Source organism: Seriola lalandi, unplaced genomic scaffold (assembly GCF_002814215.2).
Source record: "Seriola lalandi dorsalis isolate HSWRI2012SDOR001 ecotype SW California unplaced genomic scaffold, Sedor1 jcf7180002054317, whole genome shotgun sequence".
Lineage (NCBI taxonomy): Eukaryota > Metazoa > Chordata > Actinopteri > Carangiformes > Carangidae > Seriola > Seriola lalandi.
Genome location: NW_019524870.1, coordinates 592,001 through 616,146, shown reverse-complemented (window position 1 = coordinate 616,146; position 24,146 = coordinate 592,001). Strand labels below are relative to the sequence as shown.

General features: G+C 40.7%; 1 protein-coding gene and 1 long non-coding RNA gene across 2 annotated transcripts; one reads left to right on the top strand and one right to left on the bottom strand.

The window, feature by feature from the left end:
• Window positions 1-401: 401 nt before the first annotated feature.
• Window positions 402-20,972, bottom strand: tbx21 (T-box transcription factor 21). The gene is made up of 6 exons (XM_023406817.2): window positions 20,104-20,972; window positions 10,017-10,171; window positions 7,537-7,658; window positions 6,933-7,091; window positions 6,239-6,300; window positions 402-5,934 (listed from the first exon to the last, which is right to left on the bottom strand). Exons 1-6 carry the CDS (start codon window positions 20,649-20,651, stop codon window positions 5,115-5,117), a joined length of 1,866 nt encoding a protein of 621 aa, XP_023262585.1. The 5' UTR covers window positions 20,652-20,972; the 3' UTR covers window positions 402-5,114.
• A 340-nt stretch (window positions 20,973-21,312) lies between these two features.
• Window positions 21,313-23,710, top strand: LOC147819099 (uncharacterized). Its single transcript, XR_015437275.1, has 3 exons — window positions 21,313-22,535; window positions 22,626-22,805; window positions 22,937-23,710. It is a non-coding gene; the product is annotated as an uncharacterized LOC147819099 (long non-coding RNA).
• Window positions 23,711-24,146: the final 436 nt, after the last annotated feature.

Below are 24,146 nucleotides of genomic sequence, written 5' to 3'. Positions count from 1 at the left end.
GATGTTGAAGATGATCGCCGTCGTCATCAGCGACCGAAAGGAGGAAAACATTTAAGACAGTATCTGTCTAAATACTTCTGTCATTGCAAACATAGATCTACTGTTTTAATTTTTTTAATTTGTTTCTTTTTGAACATGTAACTATTTAAAAATAACAATTACTGGAAACACTCATTAATCATTTAAAAAGAAGAGAAAATATATTATATTGTATTTTTATGTCATTAATAGTGAAAAGAATATCCAGCTGGTTGGAAACATGAAAATACTGTATTTATACAGTACATTAAACTGTCAACATCACAACTGTGTTTTTATTTTTGAGTGGAAATTCATTTATTATACATGCACATGAAAAATGAACATACCTTCCTACATAAAACACATCAAAACAGTCGAGATTCGTCATGTGTAAGCTTTAATTTCATGAATAAAAAAACAACAGTACATTACACAATTAAGCCACCTTTAATAAATAACAGTTTCCCCCTCAGAACTCTTCATCTCTTATTTGTTTCTGAATTTATAAGCTCTCAATGAAAGAGTCAAAGGAGGATTATTGCTCCCTTGACAAAGACAGTGCACATGGATCACACACACACAAAAAAAAAAAAATAACATGCTTGTTGCTCTGCCTTGACCGCTCTCCCTTCTTCACTCCTCTATTTCTATACTATACAGTAAAATCTGTGGAAAGACAGCTCCCACGCACAGTCTTCGTCTCCTGCCAACAGAGATGTGTGTTCAAGGGAAACACGGACTCATGGGAAATGGAGGTGACGCCAAGGGTTTGTGGTTCATTGGCTGAAGTTGATTGTGATAGCTGAGATATCCAGCAGGGGTCGTTCCTGAGGCGTGTGAAAGCTTTTTTCTCTGCTGCTGTTTGATGTGAGATCTTGCACTTGTGTAGGTGCAGGGTCACTGAGAGTACCACGCAACAAACCACAGCACATAGAATAAATAACTGACATTGTCCACAGGCCAGTGCTCATTGTTTTGTTTTTTTTAAAATGTCATCTTCAATTCTAAACTAATTTTCTTTCTATTAATTGCACTTGAAACAAGAATTGTCCATTGTACACCTTCCTTAAGGTACATTAAGAATCATCATCATCTTTCCGTGACAGATGTCAACATAAACATTAAATGGTACAACTTTCGGAAATGTTACACAAGCAACACACGTCATACATCATATTTTTCATCATACAATATATCCATTCTCTTTTCAGCATAAAATCACTTCATTATCATTTAACTTCATTATTTAAATGCTCATTTAAAGGACTGAACTGTCACACAGTTTGTCCTTTTTGCATCAACATCGCCGTTAAGACCAAGTGCTGCAGAAGAGAGATTTTTGTCTATCTTATATCTTGTAATTATATTTAACTTCCAGTAGATCCAGTGTAAGTGTTTTATACAACACTTGTATTAAATCAGCTCAGCTCAGAAAAGAGCTAAAAGTCTTTAACTGAGAGTGTTGACATGTGAAATAAGGCAAACAGTAGCCAGGATTTTAGAAATATATAGAAATAAATCCCCCATAAAACAACCCTACATCCTTTTGGAAAAGTGACCAGACACCAAAAACAAAAGGTAAAATTGTCTAATTCATATTTTATAAATTCAGCTCCCAACATAAAGGTCCAAATGCTGGTTCAAAGACCTCTCTGCTCTGCCAGGATGGGAACTCCTCAATTAGTTCAATTTTTGCTGGTTTAAATCTCATCAAATTCAAATATGTTGAGTCTTAAAATACCGGAATCAGCCAGTAAAATACCCACAAAATAATTGACTGAAATAAAGCCAGATGACACGACCTCAGTGTCCTCAATGGCAGCTAAAGCAGTTAGTTATATTTCCACATTTATGTACAAAATGCATGGTGGCATGTGCTTCGATCATTCGATCAAGTTTTTTATTTTACTGTTTTTCTACTAATGTGAAGAAATTGTTTAACATTTTTGGAAAATACGCTTATTGACTGATAACACTCATGTCTGTATGGAAAAGATGAAGCTACAGTAAGAGTTAGCTTAACCTAGGTTAGCATAAAGACTGGAAACACCAGTCTACACTAGAAACACCTTTAAAGCTCACTGATTGAAATTATATCTTGTTTTGTTTAATTTAAGGAAAACTGACAATTTACGTTTTTATGAAGGGTCCTGTGCCAGATTATTTCTTGGTGAATGAGCTAGGCTAACTTTTTCCCCCTGTTTCCAGGCTTTATACTAAGCTAAACTAAGCTAAGCTAAGCAGCTTCTGGCTCTAGCTCCATTTTTAGTGTATCAATCAGCAAGACAGAAGCAAATATTAATTAATTAATAAAAATATTTCCTTAAGCAGAATCTAAATGATTTTTTTTTGCCTGGTTGTTCTCCTATCTTAGAAATCAGAGCATTGTAAATATACAACAGTATATACAGCATAGACTGTTTTCATCAGCTCATAAAAAAAGCAAGTAATTTCATCTCTCCCAGTAAAAAGACTTCAGTAACCCTGCTCCATCTTGTCTGACTGAGTGCCTGTCTGTCGCCCCCAGTGTTGTCTGAGGCCATTAGCACACCTGGTGAGGAATGAGGAGCAGATCTCTGATCAGCACCGACTGCAGCCTCACTCTTCATTTCTGTCACCAGGCCGGGAGCCGGGCCTCTCTGTCAACCAGTGTCACCACATGATAGGTCAACGGACTGGTGGTGGTGGCGGTGGTGGTGGTGGTGGGGGGGGGGTTCAGAGTGTCTGTCTGGTCACTTTGTGCTTCCTGTTCATGGTGGTCTGAGGGTGACAGTGCCTTGTCTGTTTACCTGCAGGTTTATGTGGCTGTACTGAATGACCCACTTTTAGCACTGTTGCTCTGCTCCTGTAAGGGAACTGTATGGGGAACAGATACAGGATTAGGGAGTATCATTAGTCCTACTACTTTGTTTTTCCATGAGCCTCAAAATGGATAATTTTTATAAATTTATAGATGATATTGTTATATTACTGTACTGTGGACCACGTTTTGTTCATGTACACTGGTGGAGATTGTGTTTGTGTTTTAAGCTGTCACACTTCCCTCTGCCAATACTGTTTTCCAGTTACGCCATTATCAATGCTCTTATTGATCCTGGGCTTTATTACATGGTGTGGTGACAGAAGCGTTTTCAAATCGACTGATTGTAGGAGAGGGCTGAGCCTTTGCTATAATGAGGCTTTTTTCACTCTATCAACGCAGGAAGTGTGGAGCTGGCCTTGTTTTTTACGACGGGTAGCAAGCAGCTCAACCTTACTGCATCTGTTCATCCATGTCTTTAAATGACCTTAAAGCTGATGCACAAGGAGAAGTTGAGCTACGCCTTAAAATAGAAGCATTTTCACACACGTCACACATCTGTTTTTTGTGTATGTGTTTTTTCACTATTAGTTCACATCAAAATTTGTAATTTTGTGGTGTAGATGTGCCTACTCTACATCTGTTAAACCCTGGATAAGACGCTGAATGAAGCCCAGAAAAGGGGCAACCCCAGACCAAAACCAGTCACAGCAGGTCAAATGTCATCAACCAGGAGTCAGTTTACTGATGCCAGAAACCATCTTTGAACACTTGTGACTGAAGTTCCACATTTCAGTCACCTGATAATCTCCATTACAACTAGGCAACTCCATTCAATGAAGAAGGCCATGAGATGCGCCTGAAAACTTTGGAAACAACTAAGTTGGATCTTGTGTTGAGAATTTTTCTTATTGAGCAATTTAAGATTATTTTCATAATCAATTAATCTGCTAATTTAATGTTCTGCTTTTGTCTATGAAATGTCTGAATATAGAGAAAGTTGTTATAATTATAATCAATAGCCTATAACTTATAATGGCCCAAGGTGATGTCTTCAAATGTCTCTTTTTGTTTGACCAACCGCACAAAACCCAAAGATGCTCAGTTTACTATCATGTAAAACAAAGAAAAGTGGCAAATCCTCACATGTGAGAGGCTAGAATCAACTTAAAAATTATCAAAACAATTATTTGATTCTCAAAATAGATCGATAATCAATTATCTAATCGATTAAACGAAAAAAACCTCCTCTTTAAACATCTGTAAGTGAGGTTTGGCTCAGTCATGAATCGATCATGAGCAACTGAAACCTTTTGATTTTATCATATTAACCAGTGTTTGGATTTAATCACATGACACTGCAACCAGACAGTGTGGCAGTGTGTTGCTGTAAATGTAAACTAAACTATAATCCCACATCAGTGATTCATAGAAACCGTGATTGCCTCCAGTTGTACCTTCTGCAAGTGTTTGCTGATTTACTTAACAGCACCACACACACAGACACACACACACACACACACACACACAGAAATACACACAAAAAGATTGTCCTCGCAGGGTTGAGGCAGATTAGCGGCCTTACTTCAGAGCATGTGCTTGCTAAGCTCTCTTAACCCCCCTGACATGAGTTGACGCAGACACTCTGCACGGAGCCGCCACTAGTGGGAGCTGCGGTAAACGACTTGGGTCGGATTAGGGGAGGAGGCTGCAGCGAGTTATATGTTAATTCTGCTTCACATTGATCAGGGGGGAAATGAACGTGATCATATTTAGAGTAGGTGTGAATTGCTGAGTGTGAGAAGGAAGAGACAGGCGGAGACAAGACAGAGCAAAGGAGACGGAGAGAGTGTTTGATGCATAAAGAACAGACAATCCCTGCAGGCGTCTGTCAGCAAGCAGATATGCAGATGTTTTTTTTGTTGTTGTTTTTTTTTCCTCCAGATGTTTCAAAGGCTTAAGTCACAGGTCTGTATGTCTGTTTGGTGTTTATGTGACTCTAGGGCAGTGTACCAGTCAAATCCACTCCTGTTCAACACTGAGTTTAACAGTAACCTTGGAAGTTCCTCCTGTAATCATTTGACACTTTGAATAGGGAACTTTATAGAGAGGCTGGCCACACTGTGTGGACTCTGGTGATGTGGCAGTAGATGAGGTTGCATGTTCTGTTGCGCGGTTCTGGTATTTATCTTCAGCACCTGAACCTGACTGGACAGACCGACGCGTGTCCATGAGGGCGGTGTGGGAGAGGATGCTGGGAGAGACTGTGGCGACCTGGTGACGTGTGAGGTCTTCAGTGGGTGTAGTAGCCATAGTAGTCTGCATTGCTGTTGCTGTCCTTCTCGCAGACGTCTCCACTTCGCGGAGGTGGGGAGTTTTCAGTGCTGGACGTGTAGGGTGACACTCTCCTCTTCTTGTTGTCGCCCACGCTGCCCTCAAACAGGCCTGAGTCTGCAGAGTCTGCTGATTTCACAGCCGGAGTTTCGAGCCAGGGGTCCTCTCCCACCACTCCCACACTGTCTTTGGGCTTTTCCTGCAGCAGGGGCGGCTGCAGAGGCTCGAGGAGCGAGGGAGGGTGCAGCCTGGGGTTGCCAGGTGACGTGGAAGAAGATGAGGAGGAGGAAGAAGATGATATGGGTCTGAACCAGCCCAGACTTGGGCCGGGTTTACTGGGGTGACTAAGGTACTGAGGGGTGGGCCGGCTGGTGCTCCAGCCTGCTGAGGTGGCTCCTGATACAGACACACTAGTAGATGCAAAAGGATGGTCTGGGTAGTAGCTGAGAGCATGGTGAGCGGATGTCTGCAAGGGGAAAGGCTTGTAGAAGCCATTTCCAGAGAAGTCCCCCTCATAGGAGGAAGTGAAGTCAAGCCGGTTGGGGGCCACACCCTGCTGAGGCGACAGGTACCAGCGGCTGTGAGGGCTGGAGCTTGAGGCCGGGTCTTTGTGCTGCTGGCCCATGCCAATAGGCTCACGGCTGTAGAAGCGGCTCTGGGGCAGGGGGCTCATGTACTGCTCAGAGAGGTAGCCTTGAGGGTAGCAGCTCCCTGGCAGCAGCTGCTGGCTCTCTGTGGGGGAGGGTGTGAGGCGATCAGAGTCGGGAGGAGCGTACAGCCTAGGTAGGAGGAGGGGAAGAGAAGAGAGTGTGAGAAGAAAAGGAAAAAAAGAAGGTGTTATTTCCTGCCCAAACCTCAAACTATCTATCAAACATCTCACAGCCCCCCACACCCTGTCATTGCAGCATACTTGAGCACAGCTGTAATTGCATCTACTCTAATATTACAGGGGTGATATGAGCATTCAGGGTATTTAACTACCAGCCTCACTATTTATGGTGAACAGTTTTAAGGTTTACATAAAGATATCTTCTCTGAAAGGAGAGTTCTCTCTTTACAAACAGTTTTTTTTAAATTACTTACGTGTCATAATTGTCACGGAAACCTTTAGCGAAGGGGTTATGGTCTATTTTCAGCTGAGTGATCTGTGTAGGGAATAGGAGGAGGGCAATGAGAGAATGTAGGCATAGGAAAAAGAGAAGGAGTGAACAACTACACAAGCAACAAGAGAGCAGAAAAAGAAGAGGTCGCTGACTAATAATTAATGAGGACAACATGCAGTTTTTTTTCTTGTTGTTGGAGGAAGGAGTGGGCACACCACACATACACATGTAGTGATGCAATAAACACCAAAGACAACAGGGTGAGTGTGTCTTTCCTTGGCGCACAGCAGCTCTCACACAATGTATCTGAACAGCTGTTAAAGATATATAGCACATACTAGGAGGCGGGGGCAGAGCTACAGTACTCAGGTCAGCTGAGGTGACTCTCAGTTGAACCTAGCCACTGTGTGGTAATAGTACGTGCTAACACTTACAGCAGGTTATAGTAATGTTAATTAGTGTTGTGCATTTTTGATGCATGCATGCATAAACCGGAGCTTCTATCTGAAACACGGCTCTGACATAAATCATTGAACTCTGACTCTTATGTAGATGTTTTGACAGAAGGTATAACAGGCGTTGCTATGGTTATATAACAATTGTCCAAAATGACAAGTCAAATGAGAAAACTGGGCTGATCTTGACCATACTTTCTTGTGATTGAGGCGACTTACATCTGCGTTCTGATAGGCGGTGACGGCGATGAACTGAGTCTCCGGGAAGACAAAGGTCTGAGCTTTGGATGAGAGGAAGGGGTCCTCCGAGCCGTCCTCCTTCACCTCCACGATGTGGAGACGAGGCTGGTACTTGTGGAGCGACTGGAGCACTATCATCTGGAGCGGAGAGGGACGGGTAGTTGAGGTATTTTTTACTTTTATTTGATAGAAAACAGTAGAGAGTCAGAGGGGAAATGTAAGGATGGATGGGTGTTGCAGATACAAGCATCTTAGAGCACTTTTGCACTGTCACATCCCATAATGTGGTTCATTTTGATATTGCATGATGCAGAAAATGAACTTCTCTTTTACAACACGGATAGGCCATGTGGCTGTTCGTGTTACAGTTATATCAAAATATTGAAAGCGGTGTTTTTGTCATTAGATAATTAATTGAATCAGTATCTTTTTTAACCTGCAAAATTAATATGATGCCTGTCTTTTGTTAAAATAATAAAGAATAAACTGGTTCAGCCACTAGATGCAGAACATGTACTTTACATACAGTGAGACAGGCACTGATGGAGATATTAGAGACAAAAAAGGCAGGAAAGGACAGTACCTGTGCCACATTGTTGGTGCTGCCCTTGTTGTTGGTGAGCTTGAGTTTGCTGAACGACACCTCTTGTCTCATCCAGTGAGCTCCTGTGTTGGGAGAGTCTGGGTGCATGTACATCCTGTTCCCTGCGGACGTAAAAGCAAATCATGAGCCACACATACAACTGTGACTCCACCGGCTTCTAAATTATATTTAGAGTTAAATATGACCCGTCACATCTAAAAAAGAAACATTATATTTTACACATTATGTCACTTTAACAAGCAGAAATCCCAGCATCAGCCATATAATGCCAATATACATACAACCTGAAACCATGGTGATGTTTGAGATGGAATAAATCTGAATTGATTCCTAAATTATTAATAATGAATATCAAATATAGGAATTTTCTGAAACTAACTCCTCATGGTGCAACCACTATGGACTGTACAATGTATTTATTTCAGAAAACTGAACATGCCAAATGAATAGCTGGGGTAGCTGTGGGTGTGATTTACTGCCAATATGTGAAAAAAATTCATCACTTTTATGTGGTTGATTCAGTTTAAGGAGTGAGATGTAAGTACCACATTCCCACCATATTTTACCTTAAAAAACATACATTTAGTTTAAAGTTTCTGCAGACAAAGGTGATATTCTTTCCATCCCTTCTATGTTTCATACATTCTTATTGCAGGATAGAATCTCAGCGCCATGAAATTTCACAGCATTCACCACAATGACCTGCTAACCTTATATGAGCACACCACATAAGTGCACTATTAAATCTAATTGAGTAAAACTGTTTCACCACAGTTTCCACAACTGTAGCACATCAATAGTCACCTTTCTGCAACACCTGGCACATGTGTGACAACACCTTGCACTTTCTCTCATTTATATAATTGTGGTTTGTCTATCATCAATCACACACAAAATGTCATCTTGGTTGACTTGCTATTGCTTTTTTTCTGAGGTGTGAACAGGAAGAAATAATGAATGAATGAATGAAAGGAAGAAGAGGGCACAGGGAGTATGAGGCATGGATGGAGACAGAGGTAAGAAGCAAATCCATGTTTCTCAGAGAACTGTAAGGTCTAAATCAAATGCTCTGTTGATGAGTCTTTAGAGATGAAGCAGAAATGGGAGATTGAGACAAGATACTGGGAAGAAGCATGAATTTGATGACTAATTAGATCACTTCTATGTAATAACAAGACACTTCTGTACACCTCATGCTGCGAAGGAAACGTGACCAACCATACTCGCAATTTTTGTTCATGTCCAAAGTTATGTAACTACTAGAAAGATGAGTTCAGTGCCCTTTGATGATCCCAAAAATACTAATATTGTCCTTCAAACTTTTCATGTGATAAAAAAACTTTGTGACAATTTACGTTTGAGATAATTTAATTTAATTTTAAATGGTTTATTTAACTCAACAAATAAGAGACTTTTTCCACCCCGTAAAGAGTTAAACTTTAAGTCTATCTGAAAAAATCAGCAAAACTGTATTTGTTTTTTTTCTGGACAGCGTGGTTGAAACTTGATCAAGAAAAACTGACATGTTAAAATGTGAAAATGCATTTAATTTGCACTGCACCATAAAGTATAAAATGCTGAAATTAAAATTAAAAAGGGCCAACTCCCAATCTTTTTTGCTGATGGATGCAAGTTGCATAACGGTTGAGAGCAGGTATCTTACAACTAAAATAAATCTAGCTCTAATTTTATAGATAATTCTCTTGATCAGATTTTCAAAGGTTCATCATTTCTCATTTATCCTCCCAGCAGAATGTACAACAAAGCTGCTTACTCAAATAACAGCAAAAGCAAATATCAGATAGTCCGCAGAAACCTCTCAGAATACTTGTGCATCATGATGCACATCTTGGTTTCCCTACTGTATGCATGTAGGTTTGCTACAATATTGCTAAATCAACCACTTCCTCACCATCTTCCATTTTGCATGCACTGAGCTGAGGACCCAGCTCACTGACTGACCAGGATTTTCAGTTCATCAGCTGGTCTCACATCATTAACTTTGTGTGAGAATTGGCTTTTGGAAGCCACAGAAAGAAACATGATGATTTTCTTTTTTTCATTTACAGCCACTGGGGGTAATTGAACACAAAATTATAATGTTTGGGCGAAGTGCTCTGAAAAGAGATTGAAGAATAAGCATGTTTCCTGCAATCGATGTGATGTTTTAACCTTCAAACAGCTGAGCTCATTACTCCAAATTTCACAACACTAAAACGATTAGAGAGGAAAAACATTTGTTGTCAGTGAGTCAGAGAACTTTTTTATTTGCTCTCTAATCTGTCTTTTCATTATCTGATTCAATAATGAATGTCTGCTTTCTAAGGAAATCATGTTTATGGAAGCTTTCGCAACAAAAAGCCTGAATCATTTTTGGTTATCAGATAGACACAGCACATTTCAGCATCATTATTGTCATTAAGACTAAGTGACTGTGAATTTTATTGAGTTAAACGTACCTGGCATGTTACCTTCTGCCTTCCCACACTGGACCCACTTGCCGCCCTGGTATCTCCAGTGGTGTTGATCTGCCAGAACCACGTCCACGTAGACGTTATAGTGGGCAGACGGCTCCAGGACACTGATGTTGAAGCTCAGAAAGGGGAACATCCTCCTGCATAAACACACAAAGAAAAAAACATTCACTGCTGGTCAGATTTAGTGGTTTTGGGGATATTTATTTATACTTTTGTACACATATGTCTATAATTTTTGAGAATATAGATGCCAGAAGAAGTTTACGGACCTTTTACTTTAGTAAAAGTAGCAATACTAAGAGTCATGCGTAAGTATTTGCATCAAAATACACTTAAAGTACCATAAGAGCTTCGGTAAATGTATGCAGTTACATTCCACCACTGGCTAAAATTTACATGAAATTCTAATACACCTTTTGCAAATGGTTTTTGTGTTCCCTTCAAAAAAGATCATGAAAGTTGACAGTTGTTAAATGTAGTACAATTGGTTTGAATTAAAAAATACGTAAGTACCTGAAGAAAAAACACTTCTCAAAGTATGCGTGCATTCTTTGGGATTTAAAATGCATGTACGACTTCAACTGTGCTGAGACTGTGCAGTATTTTCTTTGCGTAAAGTATTTTTAATGAACACAGGGTCTTGAAAGACAGGGAAGGATGAAAGAAATTCACACTTTCAAATTCTGCAAATTAAAGGCAAAGCAATGACAGTGACAAAACCTAGTGTGACATGTTTATCACAATGCTCCCTTTTAAATGATTAAGTTCCATTTGTGCCATTTGTCCTCATTTGTACAACTAATGGCTCTGCTGTGAATGAAGATATAATAAGTGATAGGCTATTTAAGGACAATGATGCATGTTGTAAAGCAGGGAGGTGATTCTCGTTTGGACCTCATGACAACCAGACTCTTTCTGTTTATTCACAAGATGAGGAACCAGAGTAAAGGGGGGTGGGGGAAGTTGGGGAGGCCTACTGTAAGTGAATATTTAATGCTGCTGTTAATAAAAGATGCTCCAGAAGCTGCTCATGATTGCAGGAGCTTTTCATATTGAACTCATTTTGATCGCAGAGGGCTTCAGTGAGACGGGGTAACCAGGAGGTCAATGTTTTCCCTGGGCACCATGGCCCAGTGAAGGAGAGGGAGAGGCTGGGTTAAACCGAGAGAAAAAGAGACACACAAATATGAGACATGGACGCTGAATACACAAAACCCTAACCCAAACACACCATGACAGATGGACATTTGTGACATGCTACTGTTGCATAGTTATTTATACACTAAGTGCATTTAGTGCTGACAGAGGAGCACTTCCAGCCTCTGTTACCAACCCTGCAGAGTAGTAATCATTTTACATTATAGAGCACACAAAGCAAGAAACAATCAACGTAATAGTTGTTGGAATGTTTCAGAGTCAAGTCCACAAAACAGTAACACTAATGCTCATTAATTAACATGTACAAACACTAAAATGTACAAACAACAAGTTTAGGGTGAGCTAGCTGTTTCCCTCTACGCCCAGTCTTTTAGCTAAGCTAACGCTACGTCCAAACTGCTACGTTTTTCATTTTAAAACTGTAAAGGAAAGTTGTTTTTTTTGTTTTTTTTTACTATTTTTGTTTCATTTCTTATTTATATGTTGCATTTATTTTACTTTCTGTTATTTATTTTATTTGTATGTATTATCCATATTTTCCTACGTGGGCTCTTATTTTACGCATAACACGTGACCATTCACGTGCCGGTGTAAACAGGAAGCGAACTGTCTACACCGCAGTTGGTTACTTGCTGAAAATACTACGATACAGGAACAGCGAAGGCAGTTGTAGCGTTAAAATGCAGAATTTAGCAAAGACAACAAGGTGAGTAACGCTTGTAATTAGTTATCCAGGTTGCTTTCACCATGAGGCTGATAAGACACACCACATCAGTTTTCAAAGTAAAACGAGGCCAGCAGCTTTTCCAGGCGTTTGCGTTTTAATGGCTGGAAAACTCCAGAGTAGTGTGGACGCTACAGAGAAACACATTTATTTTGGCAGGTATGGTCGTGATATTTATCTACTCATCTCATAGTCTCTGCAAAGTTATTTCATTAAAGGAGAAGTACAATGTCTGACTGGCCAAGTAATGCACCACTCACAGCGCTGCAGTCTCGGTCTATATGAGGTCACTGGAGTGTAGTTGGTGTTAATAAATCAGGGCAACATGTTTGACATTTTGGCCCAGCTGTTTTACACTGGCTAACAGCACCTGAGGCTATGGAGCAAATACTCCCTCCCCCATCCCATCCCATCCCATCCCTTTGATTGAGTTTTATCTTAAACTGTATATCCTGGGTGTAGCACTTTTGCAGCACAACTTTGTTTTTTTTTTTTGCCTGCAACTGTCAAGTTTCAATGCAAATGGAGTGAAAGAGATAAGAAGTATAGAGTTGCTTTGTTCTATACGGTGCATGGCTTAAATTAGTCATTGTAAGCGTGCATATAAAAAGGAAAAAAAAAGAAACTTCCTTATCAGAAATGCACTGCTATTTCTTTTCTAAAACATTTTAGTGTAGGTGGAAACTATAAGATAAGATCAATTACTGCTGTAAATTCACTAACTCGCTTTTGTCTTGGTACAAAACAACCTTCGATCACATAGTGATACGTTGGTCCTTTGCATTTTTAGAGAACAAGAATAAAAGTGCTGTTTAGGCTTAAACTACCACAACTGTTATCTCATTTAAATTCAGTTAGTCCTCCCTGCGGCTACTTGGTCGTTTAGTGGTGTAAAAACAAGTGAGTGCATTGGAGGCTACTGTCAGCAGACTGGTGGGACAACTGGAGGGCCCGTCCTCATTGAAGAGTGCTTGTGTGTGTGTGTGTGTGTGTGTGTGTGTGTGTGTGTGTGTGTGTGTGTGTGTGTGTGTGTGTGTGTGGCCTGCTTATTCTTTAAGTACATATATGCTGATGTCACTCATAATTTTTCCATTTTAATTTTGTGTAGGTAAAGTTCTCATACTGTGCCTTTTGTTTAGACGCCAATTAAAGGCTGGTAATTCTCTATATTTGCCTTATTATCAACAAATCATAAACCAAGTATCATGTGTGTATCCAACACCTCATATGTTCCCTCTGTGCTACCGAGCTCGTCCAAAATGACACGTTCCGTCATTACAATGAACACACACATTGCAGTTTATTTTGACTCAGTCTCACACACACTTTCCTGCATGTATATTAATCTGCAGCTGAAAATACTCCCCAATGCATCATTTCCTACTATTTGAGTAACGTGTGATTAATAAATAAAGGGCGCAGTTGTTTTTTGGAAAATGATTTGTATTTTTTTCTTTTAAATCACTACCTATTGATAATGAAACAAGACTCGAGCTGACACTACTCATCTATGTCCTCATATTAACAAAGCTATAAATTAAAAACACTGTCAAAAATCTTTACCCTCCCTATATTAAGGCCTTGTTGTTTGCTGTATTGGATTAGATATGGATATGCTTGAATTTGTGTGATGCAGGCTCCTCAAAAAGCTCAACATATTCACAAATATAGTCTTTTAATGATGGCTCTCTATTTTTCTGAACTGAGCACACACACACACACACAGACACACACGCTCTTCCTTACCCTTCACTGGTAAGACAAAACCCTTCCCTGACTGGTCCCAGTTGGGTCTTTCTGGCTACACGGCGAGTCCAGTTTAACAATCAATCATAGTTCTGGGTGAAACACAATCGTGGCAGCAGCTCTTTAGTGGCTTGCAAAGAACAGGTGACATGGCTCTTCTTCCGCTGCAGCGTTTAATACAAGTGAAAACAGAAACTTGGCTGTTCAGCAATGGCTGAACCCACCTACACTGTGCGAGATAAATCTAGAAAGTAGATGAGTAGTTATCGTTTTTGCTCCACTGATATTGTCAATTCACTTATACTAGAGCTTTTATAGGAAATCAGTACTTGGCAAAGGGGGAAACCATAGAAAACACAACACAGAGGGGTATTTGCATGTGGGGGCGGCATTTAGGTTTTTATGTACAGAGTTCAACGAGAGAAGCTGAAAAACCCAAAACACATGATAGCATGACAGTGGTGGTGGTGGCGGTGGCGTGGTGCAGTTTCTGACTACAGTGTGACACATACATTATTTTATTTTTATGTGACAGTTAAAATCATGAGGAAGACTGAAGTGTTTGCTGTTTCTTAGCAGATGATTTTACAGCAGGCTGGAACACAGATACGTGGAGTTGCTTGGACACCAGTGGGAATCAAACCGGCAGCTCTGCAGCTAGCGGACAGACTCCCTAACCAACCTGCCAGTGTGCCACTCTGATTCAATGGAAACTTGACAGTAACGACAAATGGCTGGCGCTCCCTCAGCCCAATCCAGGTATATACGCACATGAATACTCATAACTGTAGTCTTCTTTTCAGACAAAACACCATAGAAACAGACGAGTTTGGTGAACCAACCAGTAATACAGAGACAGTACCGGTGGTGGTGACATTTAAAAAAAAAAAAAAAAAAAATCAAAATAAACTGAGTGAATGTTGGGGAGAGAGGAAGAGGAGGGGGGTTGGGTTTGGGTAGACAGAGGGCGCGGGAGGGGAAACCGCGGGGGGGAAACGGAGGTTAGAGAAAGGGGAAAAGGAAAGAGCAGAGGGTGGAGTGAGGGGAGGGAGGGGTGGAGGGTTTGTCCTGGGGATGCAAGGCAGAGGCTCGAGAGGAGGAAAGGAACTGGATATTCACCAGGGAGAAGACTTTTCTACATGAGCGCACCCGCTGATTCATCCGGACAGGAGTTCAGGTCCAGTTTTTGTCACCGTGTGTACGCTTGATCATCTGTGACGAAAACATGCCAGTCTACAGCTGCTGCCGGACACAAGCACTCTTCAACACGCAGGCACTCTTGTATCTGTGTTGACTTATTTTAGAGAAATTCAGCCACTAGAGATGTTGAAATTTCATCTGATACTGTTTCATGCTTCATGCCTCATAAAGGATAAGGCTGGTGTTATTCTGTATTGTTTTTTAGCATCATCCAATCCTATAAAAACACCAAAACCAGGACTTAACTGACTGTCTATGACACCTTGACGACATTTGTTCCTATAGTGAGGGTATAAATCTTCAAAATAGGTCATAAATAAAAAATTTTTTTTTTAAAGACTCAAATGAACTAAAACAGGTGGGGACGGTAGTTTTAAGCAAACTGAAGTAAACAGTGCATTTGATGACTTTTACTTCAGCTGTGTGGATTAATACACATTTGGTGCTCTAGTGAGCGCTTTCTGGCAGCAAGACGGCGTGTGTGAGTCCCACACACAGTCAAAATAAACTACAGGGTGTGTGTTCATGTTAATGTAGGAACATGTCACCCAGTGCAGCAGTGATGTGTTTTTAAACAACAATGGAGCTCTATGGCTCAGAGGAATGAGATATATGAGGCTTTGGATACACACACTTGTTAGTTAGATCAACTTATTGTTAGTTTTTTGTTGCCAGTAATTAAAAAAAATAAATGTATAAATAAATAATCTTGTGCTGATAAACTATTTTTCAGTCCTCTCATCCCTCAAGGTTTTAATTAACTCTCTCGAAAACCGAATACAGAGCGACACCAATGAAAACTAAAATTGTCGGGGGCAGAAGGAAAATGCCTGTGGCTCAGAGTGGTGGAGTTCACCGCTGAGTTATTAGTAGAGGTGATAACATGGTAAGAGGAAGTGCTTGTTTAGCTGTCTGAAAAATATTGGCAGTAGATGTTTCTGCGAAAAGCTGCATATGCACACATAAACAGCTGAACAGGAAGTGACAAGTCATAGTGCCAAAACCTTGAAATAGTCCCACTTCTGCTTTCAGATAGAGAGAGAGAGAAAGAGAGAGAGAGAGAGAGTTAATGCACAAGACTCCCAAACATTCCTAAAAACAGCATCTTGTAATGCATATTGTTTTTTGATGTGATGATTACTGACATGTATGGCATTACTGTATTGAAATCTCTTTAGCAGGCACCATAGAGAAGACACCCACTCTTATTTCCTTGGTGATGTGAAGTGATAATTTACAAATTATGCGAAACCTACTTTGGAAAGAAGCTTGATTATTCATTGAGTTTATAAATGTAAAGAATGTTTCACTTTGTATTTGATCGAGCAGCTGCACTCCATTGGAAAACAACCCCCACTATATTCAATTTTGATTATGTGCAGTATATGTAGATATGTGTGATATTAATTCTGTTTTTTTTTTTTTTTTTTTGTGGTGAGGAAACTTGCCCTTCACCTACTCATCACTGTACTTTGTTGCAAGTACCTTCTATTCTTGGGACCCAAATAAATGAAAGAATATTTCCTCTGTAAAAAACTGCCAGACATCAGACTGATACATGTCACAGTTTGGACTCAGTGGAGCAGAGAGAGCACATGAGCATGATTCCTCTGACTCTGAAGTCGAGCTCTGCTCTATTTCCCTGAAAGGTGATTTGTATGGTAAGAACTCAGTCAGTCCTATCTCCTTCCTAGATCACGTACTGTACGGTCAAACAGAGCTTCTGTAGCACGATCTGTGGGTTATTGTTTATCTTTCAATCTCTCAAAACAGTTTGAATTGCTGTTTCAATCACGAGCAGATTACAGGTTGATAATACGTCTTTTTTGTAATCTATATTTGATTTTAAATTTTCCAGAAAAAAGTCCCTTTAAAGAAAGTGCTTCTTGAAAACCACCGCAGGGAAAAGTTTCTCCTCTTGACTCATGTGTGGACTCATTATCTCACTCACCCCAGCACTCCCAAGGTGTGGGATCAGCACATTGGTCAGACAAATGAAAAAGGAAAAAAAAAACCTTCTCTCTCTCTTTTCAGTTTTAGTCATTTCATTTTTTTTTTTTTACTTTTTTTTTTTTTTATCATTATTACTAAACTAGAAAATCCCATTATTTTGCAGCTAAAAAGCCATCTTCTGTTTTTTATTTTCATTGATTTGTTGGACGACATGAATGATGCCGCGTTTCAGCCTCGATGAACTCTGCCTTAATGTGTGAGTCAAAACGCAGACCGTGCAGGGCCTGAAATGGCATCAACGAGTGTGGTGATCTGAATTTGGCTCATGAGAAGTGCAGATGAATTCGGGCCCCCCTCCTCTTCTCTCTTTGCCACAGACCCATGAAAATGTCTACAGATTTCAAAGCCCAGGTTTGGTACATGAGCAAAACTTCTGAGAGATCTGTCGGGCTGTGCAGCCAACATCTAGTGCAGGCTGAAGAAAGCAGAAAGAAAAAGAGAATCTCGTCTCTGACTTCCTGAACTTCAAAGATGCCTCAGCTTCTCAGCGTGGCCATCTAAAGGCTCAGTGGTGTTTGACCCTGCTCTCTACTCTACTCTGCAGCTTCTTTCACCCTTTCTCCTGTAGAAACCAGGGTTTTGATGAACATTGCAGACCCTCAGAATTCTCTCAAAAAAAAAAAACACTGTAAAATTACAGTGGGAGCCTGAACCCAGGATGAAAATTTAAGAAGGATTTCGCCTCTGATATTGAAAAACCATCTTTTTCTTTTTCTCAACTCCTCCAAAAATCTCGCAGGGAGTTTTTGTTATGTTGCAAAAACAGGCCTCCGTCATTATACACCTTCTTCATGGCTTATTGTGCTGGGTGATTGCAGCTCTGCAGGTCAGGGAGGGACCTGAGATAAAAGCGAGAAAAAACATTTTCATCGGGAGGATTTGAAATTTTCGTAATATGAGGTTTGTGGTTTTTGCGCAACAAGAAAATTTGCTTTTTTGTTGCAAGTGGAAGGATAACACCTCCGCGCCCATTTCACCGATCATGTTATTATTGTGGGTAGTATTTACACAGCTGTGCACAAAAAGTCTAGAAAGTGTGTGCTTTCGTGTGTTGCCCTGTCTTTGGTTTGAAGGCAGGTAAAAATAAAATTATATCAAATATTTTAATTACATGGCAGCTTGATCACAGTGTGTGTTTCTACAGAGCAATCTGCCAGGACTGGTTATGTCAAATGGCAGAAGACACACACACACACACACACACACACACACACACACACACACACACACACACACACACACAAATTACAAAAAAAAACAAAACAATAAAATACAAATTTGCAACACAAACTACCTGAAACTCTCTGCTTTTGCTAAAACTTCACAAAATCCATGCACACCTTCAAATGTGCTTAATGCAACAATGGAGCAATAAGAACCCTGCATTTTTTTTTGTTCAAGGTAAATAGAAAAATCTCAAGAAGCTACTTTAAAGCATTTCTAACTTCAAAAAAATGTAATTTAAGTGCAGTGAGAATAACCCTGACGGCAGGTGTAGCTCCAGTAGTCAACCAGAAAGTAAAGAAAACCATGCAGGTCAAAGGGGAATATTTAGTAAGACTGGAACCTGCAGCTGGCAAATTGAAATTCTTGTTAAACTGAGAATCTTCCAGGTTTTAAAAACGAAAAAAAACCCAACAAAAAATGTATTTAAAAAAACAGTTTCGAAATTATTTCTAATTATATTTATCTTTGTTTTGACTCAAGTCACTTTAATGAAAAATGTGGTCCTCAGCTGACAAGCCGAGTGAAGTCAGTGGAAATATCAGTGTCCTCTTGTGTGACAGCGCACTTGTTTTCTGTGCACAGATCTGCGCCATGAGAAACCCGCGGCCTCAAACCTTCTGTCAAACACGAGTGTGGCGTATTAGTGAATTAATCCTCATCGACGTGATGGCTGAGTCTTAATGCTCGGTGACCCATCTAACCCCCCCCCCCCCCCCCCCCCCCTCCCCCGACACACACACACACACACACACATCCATCCATTTCAGGCGTGGAGCTCCTTGCTCTGCTGAGACCTGCCTCTGCCACACTTTTACTTACTATAACTATATTTTTTATTCTTCTTATTATCATTTTATGGCCTATCTCAGTTTCGCTATCATAGTTTCCAAAGCCGCCGACTCAGTGCGATACAGCGCTGAGGTTCAATTATCAAAAAGTCAGTTTATCGCTTTATCACCTCTTCATTTAAAAATACTTTCAGTCAGAGATAAGTTTGTCACTGATGAGATTTTATTCTCATTTATTAAATCACGCCTTTTTTTTTTCTAGTAGCCTATTTTGACGAAAAGTCAAAGGTGTAGCGAACCGCTGCTTCCAGTGGGAATAGAAAGTAAAACAATATGCGTTTTGTCTCTGCAAAGAGAGAAAATGTCATTGATTAGCCTCCTTTTTTGGCGTTCATCTGCTGCTGTGTTAAAGTGAAGGGACCTCAGTGATTATAAAGGTCAAGCACAGGTGTCAAAGTGTTTCCCAGCATCTCAAACTGTGACTGATGTTGTCTCCATCTTCATTTCTCTGGCTCCTGCGCAAGTTCTGCCCAAAGCGAATTTCGATCTGGTCAAATTTTTAAAGAAAGAAAGTTTGGAAAAGCAAATATGCGGTTTACAATAAAATTAATTACATAAAATACGCTTGTTTTTATTGTTCTTATTCTATTCGGACATGTTTTGATTAACTTCTGTAAATGGTTCTGTAAAGTTTCTTGTTAATTGAATTCCTCATGACTCAGCTCTGAGCAGTTTTGCGCAAAAATAAAGTGTAAACTCCACTTTAATGTGCTAAACATGAGGGTCACAGGTCATTTTTATCCCTCTGTCGACTAAAAACTCAAAGCTGCCATCACCCTCGTCACCTGACTAGTGATGTGTTGGTGATACCTGCAGATTTCCGTAGTAAACAGGAGCCAGAACATCAGTAACCTGTGACCTGTATACAGTGATCCCCATAAGAAGCATGACAAGGATATAAAATGTTATTTCATTCTTTTAAAAAAATGAATTTTGAGTTAAATTGTAAGGAGTTGCTGTGATGTTGGCGGTTGTTTGTCAGACTGGTAGCCTAAATTAGAAAGTGTGTAAAACCAAAAGGACAGCGGTGCGTAATTTGCTCTGCCTTTTCTCAGCCAAAATCAGGCCATACTGGTGGAGAACCAGCTCAGTCTGCACTTTTACTGGTGTGGAAAAATAAGAGAGAAACTCTGGAGTTATCTGTCGGACTTACCTCCCCTGTTTGGTGATTATCATCTCGGTTTGGAACTTGTGGAACTTGGCCCATAGCGGGTAGTTATTGAGCAGAGCCTGAGTCTTCCCGCTCACCTGTAGCCCAGGTAGAGGGTAGAGAGGTGGCCGCTGGTAACCGTGCTGAAAGCTCGCTGGGTAATTCTCCGGAGACGGGGAGTACACGTCTTTACCGCCCGTAGGAAAGCCGTCTCCTGCCGTCGGGATGTAACCCTGCCCGGCTCCGCTTCTCGGCGGCGACCGCACGCCGCCGTACGGGCAGCTGCTGAGGGTCTGTGCGTAAAACCTGCTGGACTGCGCTCCGTACGCTCCCACCGCCTGCTCCGAGTGGTACGGCAGAGCCAGAGCGTCCTGGCCGCTTTGAACCGAGTCCGGGTAGTAAAACCTCGCGTCCTGAATCCCCATTTTAATCTCGGCTAGATCCTTGCCGCCGCGGTGGAGGTGACTGCTGATGTCGGTGTTCTTTCCGAAAGTTTGCGTTTCAGCCCCATTCAACATGCTGAGGTAGAGATTGCCACCTATGCCGCCCATTTGCAGCCCCGCTCCCGGTCTGTGAGTAATGTCATAAGTCTCCGCTCTTGTGTCCCGTCAAATAAGAGCATGTACAATAAAAAAAAAAAAAAAAAATCACAAAACAACACAGTCTGGACTGTTATCCTCACCTATGACTGACAGCGCTCTGACATGCCACTAACTTTAAGATGTGGCGTCTCGCTCGTTCAGAGCCTCAACATTCAAATATAAAAACTCATTTAATATAAAGACTCAATGGACTATGTCTCTTTAAACTTTCTTTATTGCCCGAGTAGATGATTGTCTTGTCTTTTTTTGACGTGTTGAGTCTCTACCAGTGACTCAGACTCGGGCTGACTTCTCTAACCTATGATATATACATTTAGTAAGTGGTCATATTTTGGAGGTGTGTCTGACGCGCAGGGGGGACGTGATAGGCTCCAGATATGAAAGAGGCGTCGCCATCATCACAGAGTAACATAAATTACACAACACACACGCACACACACACACACACACACACTGCCCTTCAAGAACAAAAGGGCTGCAGTTGATTTAATAGATATTTGAATGAATTTTAAGATATCGATAAGTAGGAATGTTTAAAAATAACGTCACAGGAAATAAAAAATGACTCGGCACTTGAACGGCACAAAGTTCCATCACAGGATATTTAAGATATTTAGTTAAAGGTTAATGAATAATTAATTATAGCCTACTATGATGTTGTTTTTTACAGCCGAAACTAAAGACTAACAGAATTAAAACTAAAACATAATTATTTAGTTGAATAATTTAACTACAGCACCAGTTATTCATACAGTGTCTTACACATTAAATTCACTTTATAATTAAACAGCAAAATAAACTGCAGTGTGGTTTATAGCTTAAATATTCCCACATTTTTCCGACCTGTTTTATCTTTAAATCAAATATTGAAGAAGATTAATTCGGATTATTAGTTTGTTTTTTTTCCCCTTCAAATCACTTCTCTTTATCTTATTGGCCGATTTGAGAGGAAGCTTTGTCTAAATTCACAAAGCTGTGATTTATCATAATTGAAGTAAACCATACCTAATTCTGTGAAGCGCCACTTCACTTTTGTGGTCCTTTCTTACCATAAATGAGTTGAGAGGTTGAATCATCAACCAGATTTAATTTTCATTTTCCATTTGAATCATGAAACACCTCAGAAACACCTCAAAAAAGTTTTTTCAGTTTTAATACTCCTCTGCAGGAGGAACAAAGCCAGTGGCTGCGTGTGTAGGGGTAAGGGTTACATGTCTACATTAATAAGGTATTTCAGTTATTGCTGTTATACGCGTGTGGAGTCATAAAATGGAAATTCATGCAAAATAAAAGAAATGCCATTTGTACATGTATTTTTTAGGAGAGAAAAACTTTTTTTTCTTTTTAAGTGAATTTTCAAATTAAAGTGCTTTGGGTCAGGACGTGACCCTTCATGAAATTCACATTGACAATAACTATGACTGTATGTCTGGCTTTTTATTTGTTATGAACACCCAAATGAGGATATTCATGCCAGCATGTGGTGTTAATACATTAATACTAATGAAATGAAATGCATTTTGGCCACGTACAGAATATGTTGATTTAGTTGAAGTAGATGTTTCTTTCTGAGAAGTCAGGACCTGTCCCAAATGTGTCAGCACTGGAGAACAAACTTTTCATGTCCCACACTCAGAATAGACACGATGAGACCCAGATGATGTTACTCCCAGCACAAACCATGTTAGTCACCACAAGCATGTTTATTAGCATGTTTATTAGCATCTTTAAATGCTCCTGAATGTTGGACTGAGAAGGAATAAATGTGTAAACTTGATACAGAACTTACTTTGGATGAAAGAAGTTTTCATTTGTGGTGGCAGAAAGCGTCAGGTAAGGTTTCGGGACCAGTCAAATATGCAAAATGAACTTTCACAAACATCTACTGTGATTGTCAAAGCATGTCTTTGTGATGTCATACAGGTTACAACCAATCACACATCATCCGGATGAAAGAGAAAGTGGTTCAGTGAAACAGTGAAGCAGCATCCTCTCTGCTCTTTGAGACCTTCCAGTGGCTTCTTTGGACGTGGCCGGTCACTGGTCAGCCAACCTGGACAGGGGATCTGCTCCATAAACACAGATGAAACAGATAACCCCGAGGTATTAGCAGCTGCATGTGCATGTGAACGCGCACACATTAATAGATGAAACCCCCTCCAGTGCAGGTATGACACAGTTATCCCCCCTCCACACTGTCACTGCTCTAATCCCACTTCCTGCGTCTCTTCTAGCAAGGTGAGCTCGCAAGGGCACACGCTGAAGTCATCAGTGTTGACACGGGTGGCGAGAGGGGCCACAGTGTGAGCGACACTACAGCCGCCACGGCCAACCAGGCGTGTCCACCCCAACCCCCTCGACCCCCCTCCACTCCCCTCTCCACCCACCTCCGGGGCTGGATTCACCACTTCCTCTTCTCTGTTCTACCTGCTTCCGGCAAGAGCCCCCAGGCCATCACCTTGTGAAGCACAATCAGCTTTCATTTTCTCCTGGAAGTGTTGCTAGCAGGTCAGGTGGCTCTCATGTGCACAGACATGAAGCCGGATGCAGGTATTCTGAACAGGATAATGCATTTTTTTAAAAATCTCGAAACAAATCAAATTTTCCTCCTGATTTCTCAAGAATCAAACCTCTGCCGCTGCCTGTATTGTACACAAGTCAATCCGGGTGAGCGGGGGTTATAAATAGTGAATTATAATATCCCTCATCCTTGTACACATGAGAGGTGGAGCTGCCCTGCAACTGGACACTGATTTAAAACCTTGATGGTTGTAAAAGAATGTAGTTAAAACAAGTGCGGTCGGCTTCTACACGGCTTCTGTGGGCCGACAGATTTAGACGTGATAGACGGGCACATCAGCAGATGTCTTAACATGTCTTCATTAACAGTATCACCGCGACGCTCCATTAAAACAGATGATATTTTGTACAAGGGGAAGAGGTGGCGGTGATTTTTAGATTGTGGGAATGACACCATGAAATTATTAACTGGCTGAAAATAAAACTGAAACCTGTAAAACAGCCTGGTTGTATTCAGTCTGTCGTTAATGACACTTTGGATTCCTGGCCTGACATTAAAGGCCTCAGTATGCATCGGATGCAGTGTTAGGGGTTAGACATGTGCTGTGTCTCAAATTGGATACCTCAGTCAGTACACTCGCATGATGCAGTGTGTGAATTTCGACTGGGTAGTGTTATCTTGAATCAGAGTCTGCTTTGCTCACTTGAAAATGAATGTTTTACTTTCTTGTGTTTGCCCCCAGTTTCATGCGACATGTAGATTACACCGCCACCGGCCCCGACAAGCTGTCCTCCTTGCTTGGTCGCCGTTTTAACAAGTTTGAAAATACGTTGGTGGTCCCTCCCCTTCCGCTACGTAGCTAAGATGGGGACCGCTAAGGATGAGAAGCGTCCATCGCTTTACACTCAATTTTTCGACCGTTT

Bases quoted from the DNA above. Each gene is read 5' to 3' on its own strand.
- tbx21 (XM_023406817.2), bottom strand. From the start codon at position 20,651: ATGGGCGGCATAGGTGGCAATCTCTACCTCAGCATGTTGAATGGGGCT. The intron at 7,092-7,536 runs GTACTGTCCTTT...TCTCCGCTCCAG, and splicing joins GCACCAACAATGTGGCACAG to ATGATAGTGCTCCAGTCGCT. The intron at 6,301-6,932 runs GTAAGTCGCCTC...TTCCCTACACAG, and splicing joins CCGCCTATCAGAACGCAGAT to ATCACTCAGCTGAAAATAGA.